Genomic DNA, 11,480 nt, shown 5'->3' with positions numbered 1-11,480 from the left:
ATAGGCAGCTAGTATTATTTTTTAAATTATTATGACGAACAAGTTTAAGCTTTGTTGTAACATGTGTTGTTTGTCTGGACTGCTCAAGACCTGAAGGCTTGTGTAGGAGGAACTCTTTGAGTTGGCTTCTTAAATACCTCCATGCTGTGTCACATCTGATACTCCTTGATGAAACATGGGAGCCTTGTCTTATAACAGGCTTATTCAAAGTGATACAAGCTAAAAAGTGAGATCTTAGAAGAGTGTTGCCATTTTTATAATGTAATAAAAATACTGTAATGATAAGTAAGAACATAAGAATGGCCCTACTGGGTCAGACCAAGGGGCCATCTAGCCCAGTGTCCTGTCTTCCGATAGTGGCCAGTGCCAGGTGCCCGAGAGGGAATGAACAGAACAGGTAATCATCAAGTGATCCATCCCCTTTCGCTCATTCCCAGCTTCTGGCAAACAGATGCCAGGGACACTTAATAAATAGGGTGTAATAAGCATGTCATAAAAACAAATTTTATATTTCCAAAATCACTGCTTTTATGATTCACACTCAGGCAAACGAGAAAATCCCAGGAAATATTCATTTTTAGGAGGGGATTTGGGAAACTTAACATTTTAGTGAAAGGGGTTCACAGGTTGTTAAAGTTTGGGAACCACTGATCTAGTATGAAGAACCCTGGCTGAGCTACTCCCTCGCCCGCTCCACTTGCCCCTTCTGCTGCTCGCCCCCGCCCCACACTCCTGGCATTTAGAGCTTCAGCTGCAGTAAATACGCATGCGCCACCCCCTGGTGCCACACATCCCACCCTCTGACTTCTCATTGGACCAACTGGGTCTGGATTGATATCTCCTGACCCAATCAGCATGACCGTTTGTCCAATCCACGTGGACCAGCGGCCAATCGGAACTGGGGAGCGTGTGGCCGGGGACGTGGCCGCTGCCGGGTCTCAAGGGCCGGTCCCGGGCGCCCGCAGCGAACGAAGGGCCCGTGAAAGCGCCCGGGGGGCCCGCAGCTCATTGTTATTCATACCCACAAAGCCCCGCGCTGAGCCCGCCATGGCCTATCACCAGGGCTACGGGGGGCAAGGTGAGCGCGGGGCGCGGGGCTCACGCTCTCCTGAGGCGGGGCCGGGCCGGGCCGGGCCGAGCCGAGCCGAGCCGAGCCGGGTGGGGGCGGGCGGCTGTGGGGCCCGTGCGTCCCGGGTCCCCGCGCCCAGCCGCTGCTGCCTCGGGGGGCCCCTGCCAGGCTCTGGGTGTCGGGTTCCCGCGGCTCCTGGCTCCCGTGGGCAGCTGTGGGGGCCGGACCCCAGCGGGGACTCGGGCGAGGCCCCCCAGCTGGCGCGGGGTCTCTCCGGCAGCTCTCGGGGGCAGGGCGCCCCAGTGTGGTTTGGGGGCGGCGCCTGGTGTAACGGGGCTCGGCCCCCCCGGCCCTATCCATGAGCTGGGGTGGGGGGACCCGGGCCAGGCCCTCGTGGGGAGGGGCGATGCCAAGGGCCAGGCCTGCTGTGATGGGGCGGGAGTTACGTGACACAGTAGCATTGTTCTCCCCCCCCCGCCCCCCCCCCAAGTCGGGAAGACAAGACCAGCGTGGCCCTGTTTCCCAGTTGCATCCCATCCTGCCCTCCCCACGAAGGGACTTGGACACCAGGAATAAGTCTTGATGGTCTCTTTGATAAGCTGAACAGCTGGAGCTCTTAGAGGGAGAGACTTTACTCTTCAGCCCCCAAGTCACTTTGACGGCTCCTTTCTGCACCCTCTTCAGGTTTTCAGCCTGTGGCCCCAGAACCAGATGCCCTGTTGTAGTAAGCGTCTATCTACCCAGTGCCGTATGCTGCTTCTTACACCTACTCTGGTCACAGATTGGGTGACTCCAAGGGTCACCTTAGTCCTTATTGCCACAACATGGCACTGGGAGCTCATGGTCAGTTGCTTGTCTGCTTTGACCCCTGGATCCTGTCCAGAGTCACTGCTCTCCAGGAGACAGGCCCAGTTCTGTCGACACAGCCTGACCCACTTGTTCTTAGATAAGTGGCCACGTTTGGCTGTATTAAAATATAGTGTGTCTGAATGGGCCCTGCTCCCCAATCGATTCAGCTCGCTTTGTATGACAGCCCTGTCCCAGTCACTGTTTACCAATCTGCATGTTATCTGCACATTTGATCAACGTTGATTTTATCTGTATTGCAGGCTCCAAGCACCGAGGCCGGGGGCCCCTGGTCCCTCCTGCCCCGGACCCCCACCAGCTTTTCGATGACACCAGTGCTGGTTTCCCACATGCACAAGGCACCCCTGCCTCAGGAATCGACATGGGCTTCAACACCCTCCTGGCTGACCCAATGGCTAACGTGGCCGTGGCCTATGGCTCCTCCATTGCCAGCCAGAGCAAGGACATTGTCCACAAGGAGGTACGGGAGGGACAGGACCCAGACCCCTGCACCGGTCAGGGCTAGAATGGGGGGGCTGGGCAGATTGGGGGGGCTGAATGCTCTGAAGCCCCTGGAGTCTGCATACCCTGCACCCCCATGGTGGGGGAAAGTCCTCCCCTACTCTGGCAGTGCCCCCTCTGCAGGGCAGAGGGAACTGAGTCTCCATGGCCCTTTCACAAAAGGGAGCACGGTCTGCTTGTTAAAGTGGGGGGTCTGGCCTGGATTCTTTTCCCAGCTCTGAGAGGCGAGTGGACCTTGGGGGCCAGGACTCCTGGGTTCTATACCTGGCTGTGGTAGGGAAGTGGGATCTAGTGGATTAGAGCAGGGATGGGCTGGGAGCCAGGATTCCGGGGTTCCCTTCCTGTCTCTTTGCCTCAGTTTCTTCTCTATAAATTGGATCTGGCCCCCACAGGAGAATGGGGAGGTGTCGCTCATTGACTAGTGATGGGCTTTGTCCTGCCAGGATGCCCCAAGCGCAGTAAGCCCCTGTCACACACATCCCATTTTGTCCAGTGCAGTAATCCCCTGGTGCAGCCTGGTGTGATAACCGCCCCTGCCCCACCCAGCATGATTAGTCCCCCGTTATGCCCCATAGCACAACCCCCTGCTCTTCCTGGCACAGTAACTCCCAAGTCCCCTTTCCGGTGTCATAACCCGTCTCTCTCCCTGCACAGATCCACAGGTTCATGTCAGTGAACAGGCTCAAATATTTTTTTGCCGTGGACACTGCCTACGTGACCAAGAAGCTGGCACTGCTGCTCTTCCCGTATGCACACCAGGTACGGGATGCCCTTGCCGCACATCCTGATGCACAAGTTATGGGGTCTTGAAGCTGGCCACGGGGTTGAGAGTCATGATTCCTGGGTTCTCTCCCCAGCTCTGGGAGGGGAATGGGATCAAGTGGGATAGAGGAGCATGGGTTGAGAGCCAGGACTTGTGGGTTCTATATGCAATTCTGGGAGGCGATTGTGGTTTAGTGGGATACTGGGTGGGTGGGGAGGGGATTTGCCTGGGAACCAGGACTCTTGGGTTCTAGTCCAGGTTCTGCCATTGGTTCAATTGCATGATGATGATGAGGTCCGTGCCTCAGTTTCCCCTGTTTAATGGATAAGGATCTGCAAGGCTTAGAGGCAATATCCAATCACTCTCCCTTCTCTTTAGAACTGGGAGGTTCGGTATAGCAGGGACACACCCCTGACTCCCCGGCAGGACATCAATGCACCGGACCTGTACATCCCCAGTGAGTATGATCAAGCAAATAGTGATGGGGGAGGGGCCTCCCCTCCTAGCCCAGGTTAGTCAGGCCTGATGACCCTTCTCCTAGGACTGGTAGCTAGGGTCTAAGAGACCCCCTGTTTCCGTCTGTATCTAGTGCAAGAGAGAGCAGTTGGTAGGTGTCAGAGAGAGAGAGAGGGAGGATGTGGTGTGTATGGGGATGAATGGATGGGGAGAGGGTTCATGAATGGGGATGAACTGGGGGAGGGGGGTCAATGGACAGACTGCCCGGCCAATTAGGCAGATGGATATCGCTAGCACTGCCCCCTGGGAGGCTGATCTCCTCCCCTCACATTTCCTGTCCTGCCTATGGCTTGCCTCTCCCCTTCCACCTCAGTGGAAGCTCTAGCTCACGCTTCATCTGTGTGTCTATTTCAGGCATGGCCTTTATCACCTACATCCTGTTGGCCGGCATAGCCCTGGGCCTGCAGCAAAGGTGAGTCCTGCTTCCCTGGAGCCACCAAAACTCTGAGCCCACCTTTCCCCCACAGGCTTCGTCAGAGGCACTCTCCCCTCTCAGGCAGTGCTGACTCCAATGCCCTACCGTGGTGGGTCCTTTTTTCCAGTGATTCCCAGGTGTGGAGGATCCCCCTGGTGTTTTCCTCAAAAGCTGAAGTGTGAACTCAGGTGTCCTCCTAGCCAGGTTCCAGATTGGGTGACTCTACCTGTCTCTAAATCCCTGCTACAGTTTCTGTCAGTTGCAGGATTCTCCCTCACTTCCTCTCTCACTCGGGTGTAGCTTTGCTGTGTGACCCCAGAGGTGGCTGCATCTCAATGCCAGGCAAGGGATCCCTGTATGAATAGCACCTGCACCCCACCCCAGCGGCAGAAGTGAAGGCTGATTTGCTGTCATGGTTCCCTGGCAGGTTCTCCCCGGAGGTGCTGGGCATGTGTGCCAGCACTGCCTTTGTGTGGGTCATTATCGAAGTCCTCGCCCTGCTCCTGAGTCTGTACCTAGTGACAGTGCAGAGCGACCTCACGCCCTTCGACCTGCTCGCTTACAGTGGGTACAAATACGTGGGGTGAGTCTGCATGTAGGATGACCCTGCTGTCGCCAGGCAGCTGCCGGGGAGGGGGGTTCGAGGCTACAAATGTGGGGCAGGGGTTACAGAAAACTAGGCTGAAATGAAAATAATTTAATGAAAACAAAAAATTAATTGTTGTCTACATTTTTAATGGAAAATTTCAGTTTTTTGGCGAAAATTTAAATTCTGATAATATTTCAGTTTTACTCAAAAAAATTTTGGGAAAAGCTGCTGTAGGGGGCATCATGGGAGTTATAGTCCAGGAGCCTCAAGCCCCCATTCTCCACTGTGTGCTAGTGTCCCTTGCACAGACTATATCTCCCCTGATGCACCAGTGGGGTGGGCCTTGGGGTCCTGCTGGAATGGGGGGCTGGACCGGGTGATGCTGGGGTGGGGTTGAGGGTTCTGCCAGGGTTGGGATGGCTGGATGGGGTGAAGCTGAGAGTGGGTCTGAGGTGTCCAGCTAGGATGAGGGGACTGGGTGGGGTGATACCGAGGGTGAGTCTGAGGGGTCCCACCAGGATGAGGGAGCAGGCTAGATGGCATGATGCTGGAGGAGGGGGGGCTGGTGCATCTGTGCAGGGCGGGAAGAAGTGAGGAGCCCCTCTCACTGCCTGGCCCTGCCCTCCCCTAATTTCTGTCTCCTCCAGGATGATCCTGGCTGTGCTGGGGGGGCTGCTCTTTGGCAGTGATGGGTACTATGTGGCCCTTGCCTGGACATCCTGTGCCCTCATGTACTTCCTGGTGAGTGTAAGGCCCAATATGGACACCTGCAGCCTCGTACAGTAATCTCTAGGGACAGTCCCTATATAGACATGTAGAGCCCCCATGAATCCCTGGTGCCAGGCACCCAGGAATGGGGGTTGCTTCTCTACAGCAGCTATAGCCCCTGTAACCCACAGGTTGGAGGTGCTTGGGAGTGGAGATGAGGAAGAGCCTCAGAAGTGAGTGAGGCCATGTTGCCCCTGGGCCGTTTGAGGCCATCCCATGGGGTAGTCTCCGGTGCCTTGTCCCCACATGGTGGTATCTGCCAATCCCAGCTGCAGGGCGGCCGGGGGCAGTAGCCTTTGAACATGAGGCATCATGGGACTTGGTAATGGCTCCCTCAGCCACAGTAGCTACAATGTTCAACTCACTCTATGGGGGCAGTGCAGAGGTGGGAGCCTGGGCATGGGGCTGCATGAGGAGAGGAGTGGAGATGGGTAATTACCAGTTCATCCCCCATGTCTAATGCTGTCTCCCCACAGGTGAGATGGTGGCAGGGAGAGACAGGGCAGGTGGGTTACCGGGCCAGGCTCCCCCCTATATCTAATATTGTCTTTCCCCAGGCACGGTCCCTGCGAATGAAGCTGCACCCGTCCCTGGTGCCAGATGGGATGGGGCATCCCAGAGGCGGTGGGCGTGGTCAGACTTATGTCACCCTGGGGGCTGCTGCCTGCCAGCCACTCATCGTCTACTGGCTCACCTTCCACCTGGTCCGCTGAGATGGGGCAGCGTGGCACCCTGGGGGACAGTCCGTCCCAGACACATGGACTCCTGGGACGCCCCCAGACATTCAGGCACCCAGGACGCACATCCTCCAATGCACAGCTGTCGGGGACCATACACAACCTGAAGCATGGACACCTCAGACCCCCATGTGGGGGCTGGCAGCCAGGACTCCTGGGTTCTATCCCCAACTGGCTGGGTGACCTGAGGCGCTTCCCTTCTCCTGCCTATGCCTCAGTTTCACCCTCACTTTGAAGGCGGGATGATAACACTAACCTGCCCTCTGGGACTTGCCCAGCCACATCACCTTGGGTGCAGGGCCCTACCCCCCGCCTCCCTTCTGCTGGTGGGTATCTGGTCCCCCAGTCCCCTGGGATGGAAAGTACCCCAAAAAACAGTGTTTCCAGCATATCAGTGTTTTCACGGAGAACTCCATCAAAACCCAACACTTGGGGAGAGGGAATAAAGAGTCCTGACTAACCAGCAGTCCGTGTGTCAGTGCTAGGCCATGGTGCTAGGGGGAGCTGTGCAGCAGGGAGTGGTGCAGTGGCCCAGTAGGGGGCACTTTGCCCTTGTAGCCCTGGCCCCAGTGCCCAGGCATGGTACTAGGCAGGCTGTGCAGCAGGAAACAGGGTGGGGTCTCAGTAGGGGAGCATTCTACCCTTGCAGGCATTGTGGACCCCCCCCTACACAGAGCACTAGTACATTGCCCCTCAATACCAACCTGACGCCTCTGCAATTTCTGTCCCAGTCATAGAATCATAGATTATATATGACAGAATCAGAGATACGTAGGGCTGGAAGCGAGATCTAGACCAACCTGCTGCTCTGAGCAGGGCTGAGTACACCAGGGATTGTTGGGATAATCTAGTCTGACCTCCTATGTGACACTGGCCTTGGGACTGCCCTGAATTAATTCCTGTTTGAACTAGAGCAGATATTTTAGAACAAATCCAGTTTTTGATTTAAAAATTGCAATTGACAGAGAATCTACCACAATCCTTAGGAAGTTGTTCTGTAGTTAATTATTAAATTGTTAAGAACATGTGCCTTATTTCCAGTCTGACGTTGTCTAACTTCAACTTCCAGCCATTCGATCGTCTTAGACCTTTGTCTGCTAGATTGATGAGCCCTCTGTTATCTAGAGTGCGACCAAGTAATTCCTTAGCTTTCTCTTTGTTAAGGTAAATAGATCAGGCCCCTGGAATCTCTTGCTATGAGACATGTTCTCTAAGCCTTTAATCATTCTTGTGACTCTTCTCTGAGCCCTCCAATTTATCAGCGTCCCTCTTGCATTGTGGCCACCAGAACTGGACGCAGGATTCCAGCGGCAGCTGCACCAGTGCCACCTATGGAAGTAACAGAACCTCCCTTCTACTCAAGCTTCCCCTATTTATACATCCCAAGATTGCATTAGCCCTTTTGGCCACAGATTCATGTTGGGAGCTCACATTCAGCTGATTATCTACGATGACCCCCAAGCCCCTTTCAGAGTCACTGCCTCCCAGGATAGAGTCCCCCATCCTGTAAGTGTAACCTACATTCTTTGTTCCTATATGTGTAACTTTACATTTTGCAATATTAAATCACATATTGGTTGTTTGCACACAGTTTACCAGCTCATTCTGTATCAGTGACCTGTCCTCTTCATTAGTCACTACTCCCAGCTTTGTGTCATCTGCAAACTTTATCAGCAATTATTTTGTTTTCTTCCATGTCATTGCTAAGAATAATAAACAGGATAGGACCAAGCTGTGTGGGACCCAAGTAGAAACATAATGCACCCAGTGGTGATTCCCTGTTTACAAGTAAAATGTGAGATGGCTCAGTAAGCCAGTTTTTAATCCAGTTAATAATGTGTGCTGTGGTGATTTAGTATTGATCTGGTTTCTTAAGATATCCTGGGGTACCATGGCAAATATCTTACAGAAGTGTAAGTGTTCAACATCAACACTCATCTCTGACTCTCCCAAAAAAAATACCAAGTTAATTTGACAGGCTCTATTTTCCATAAGCCTATGTTGATTGGCTTTAATTATACCACACTTCTTTATTGATTCAGTTCTGTTGTGTCAGTCATTCCATTATTGTGCCCGGGAGTGATGGAGGTGGGAGGTTCATTAGGGTCTGGTATCTTTATAGCTCAGGGTTGAGTGTTTGGCTGCAGGGAGCTTTGAACCCATGTGGGGGACGAGTGCAGGCCCTGCGCCCAACAGCGTGTAAAGTACTCTGACAAAGGAGGGGGGAGGAAGGATTTCATCTGTAATTTTCCACAGCTATTAAAGTGACTTCACACTGCCTGCCCCATCAAATGGCCCCTCCTTTCACCCCCTATTAACTCTACCCCCACACACACACACCTCCTTGGGGAAGAGCTCTGCAGCAGCTCTGATTGGCTGCTTATACCACAGGAGGTGGGGTGAGCAGCCAATCAGAGGCAGGGTGCAAGCGCCCAGCTGGAGTCTCAGAAGTTGTATTTGCTGCTGGGTCTGTGCCCCTTTGCCCAGCACTTTAACCCTCGTCTCCACTATAGCCCAGGCCTGCTGTCACACAGGGATGCTAGGGTGAGGAGGGGAACAGACCAGGAGCTCTGGCTTATCCTGCCTTCAATGCTGCTGACATTGTCATTCTGCCGCTTGCCACCAGGTGTCAGTGCGAACACACACGGCCCTTTGCGCAGGGAAGCAAATGGAAGCAGATGGTATTGAAGCCCCACAAACTTTCCTCAGCAGATGCCCTCAGTTATAGAGGTGCTGGAACCATGCAGGGTCAGCTTTAGGAAGTGCGGGGCCCAATTTGAACATTTTCGGCGGGGCCCTGGCAGGGATGACTTAAAAAAAAAAAAGTTTTAAAAAAAGCCTTTAATTTCTTGGCAACCGGTGCCCTATAAAAAGTTCTGATTTAAGAGATGTGCCACAGTATGTATTTTTTGTACCAATAGGGTTACCATATGTCCGTATTTTCCCAGGAAGAATTTTTTTAATTGAACTGCTATCCCAGGGCTCTGGGGGCTATTTAAAGGGCCGAGGCGGTAGAAGCAATGGGAGCCTCGGACTTTTTAAATAGCCCCCAGAGCCCATAGTCCTACCCCAGGGCTCCAGCAGTGGGGCTCTGGTGGCAATTTAAAGGGCCTGGGGCTCCAGCTCCTGCTGGGAGCCCCAGGCCCTTTAAATTGCCCCCTGGGAAGCCAGGCCGCCCCAGTACAGCGCACCAGCTTGGGCGCGGGGCCCTGATTCAGGGGAATTGGTTGAATCGGCCTAATGTCAGCCCTGGAACCTGGGGGGGGGAGGAGGGGGGGGCTGAGAGCCCCTGAACCAAACTGTAAACCCTGGATATGATGGAAACCACTTTAAGATGGGGGGGGCGGGGGTGGGTGGGTGCAGCAGCACCCCAGTTCCAGCACCTATGCCCAGTTATGAGCCAGGGACACCCCCCCCATATGGCCCAGAGCAGCTGTAGGTTCCCACCCCAGCTCTGCCAGTGCCCCTCAATCCTGACCCACAGCCCCCTGCTAGCCCAGCCTTGGGCTCCCCCTTCTGTCTCAGGTTCTGTTAGTTAAGTGCTTAGCACCACCTTGCAACCACTCCCCCCAAGAGCAATTCATGCTGCAATGCTGACCTCAGCAGGTGTGGGGAGGCGCCTGGGTCTCCTGCTGGGCCCCCTCCTCCCTCATTTCCCCTCACCATGAATCCAGCACCTCAGTCAGCATGGCTGGGTGGGGCAAGAAAGACAGATATGCTCTACCCCCTCCTCCTGCATTGTTCCCCCACACACACCCACACAACTCCCCCACCTGCCTCGCTCCCTGCTTCTGACAGCTCTGGAGGTTGCTGGCTCTTCCAATTAAGCAAAGATCTTGGGTTGGGATGTGGAGGGGGGGGTGAAAGAGCTGTGAACTCCCCCCTCCCACCCCCGTGAGCTGGGACTGGATGTCCTGACACCCAGCTCTTCCCACTAACTCCATGGCCCCTCCCACAGCGAGGCCAAAAACCCAGCAGTCCTGACACCCAGCTCTAACCAATAGACCCTACACACACACATCCCAGCTGGGACCAGACCCCCCCCACGCCTGTCTGGCAGCCTTCCCAGCTCTAACCCTGACACACCTTGCACAAGCACCATCACCCATGTCTGTGCCAGTGTGCCCAAAAGCCACCGCACCCCCCCCCCCCGCCCACCAACAAGAGAGGAAAGTCCCTGTAGTCCATTCCCCGCCCCACACCCGTCTGTGTCCCCTGCCCTGGGGCTGGATTGGCTCTGCCGCCCCTCAGAGGGTAGGACACACACACACATACACACATGCTTCCCCCCCCCCCCAGCCCAGTCTAGGTGCACACACATTAGCTATCCTGCTTTGTTTAATGAGGAAATGGAGTGAATCAAGGACAAATTCACGGGCATTGCAGGGGACAGGTGTGCTGGGGGGCGCTGACAGCAGCCCCAGGGCAGGCAGCTGGGGTCCTGGCTGGAGATGGGGCCAGCTTGGGTGGGGGTCAGGTGGCAACTCACCTAAGCAGATTAAATCCATCAGCACCACAGCTCATGGCTAATGTGCTGAAGCAAGTAGGGAGGGTAGTGAGCACTGGCCGTTATGTAACAGCTCCCAGCCTGGGGGGGGGGGCTGGGCTCCTACTGTTGCATTTTCCCCCCTCAACCCCAAAATGCTGCTGGGTCAGGTCTCAGTGCCAGGCAGGGTGGGGGAGGAAATCTCTATAAACAGCCCCAGCACGTCACCCCAGAGGCAGCTGCAGCTCACTGCCGGGCGGGGGCATCCCTGTATAAACAGCCCCAGCACGCCACCCCAGAGGCAGCTGCAGCTCACTGCCGGGCCGGCGGGGGGGGGATCCCTGTATAAACAGCCGTGGTGCCCCACGCCAGAGGCAGCTGCAGCTCACTGCCGGGCGAGGGATCCCTAGCTACACGGCTGTGATGGAGCACATTCCCAGCAGATCAAAGCCTGGGGGAAGTGGCTCTTTGCCAGTGCAGGGTTCTCGTTCTCGCTCACATTCTCTCCCTGGCAGCATAGTGACAAATTTGATCTAAGACAGGAATTTCCCTGATGAAAAATGTTGGCTAAATGGGCCAGAAAACAGCAGCTGCTGATTATTCTCTAGCGCTTCAAAGAGCTGTGCAGTCCTACAACTGCCCCAGGAGAGCATTTTACTGATTTCATTACAGAGGGGAAACAGCTCAGCAAAGTGGATCGGACCTAGGAATCCTGGCTAACAGCCCCTCCCCAAGCCCCACTCCTCTCCCAGTAGAGTGACAGAGCCCT

General features: G+C 55.0%; 1 protein-coding gene across 3 annotated transcripts; it reads left to right on the top strand.

Annotated features, from left to right (window-relative positions):
* The first annotated feature begins 840 nt into the window (after window positions 1-840).
* Window positions 841-7,259, top strand: YIF1A (Yip1 interacting factor homolog A, membrane trafficking protein). 3 transcript variants are annotated; one of them, XM_039482844.1, is made up of 8 exons: window positions 841-1,078; window positions 2,179-2,396; window positions 3,092-3,196; window positions 3,579-3,657; window positions 4,071-4,128; window positions 4,559-4,714; window positions 5,368-5,461; window positions 6,046-7,259. In XM_039482844.1, the coding sequence occupies exons 1-8, from the start codon at window positions 856-858 to the stop codon at window positions 6,199-6,201; spliced, it is 1,089 nt and encodes a 362-aa protein (XP_039338778.1). In that variant the 5' UTR covers window positions 841-855; the 3' UTR covers window positions 6,202-7,259. The 3 variants fall into 3 exon arrangements, with proteins under 3 accessions (XP_039338778.1, XP_039338780.1, XP_039338779.1); XM_039482846.1 differs by lacking the exon at window positions 841-1,078 and adding an exon at window positions 1,652-1,793; XM_039482845.1 differs by lacking the exon at window positions 841-1,078 and adding an exon at window positions 1,879-1,912.
* Window positions 7,260-11,480: the final 4,221 nt, after the last annotated feature.

This window comes from Mauremys reevesii, linkage group 7, assembly GCF_016161935.1.
Source record: "Mauremys reevesii isolate NIE-2019 linkage group 7, ASM1616193v1, whole genome shotgun sequence".
Lineage (NCBI taxonomy): Eukaryota > Metazoa > Chordata > Testudines > Geoemydidae > Mauremys > Mauremys reevesii.
The sequence above is the reverse complement of the archived record's forward strand: the minus strand, read 5'-3'. Positions and strand labels throughout refer to the sequence as shown.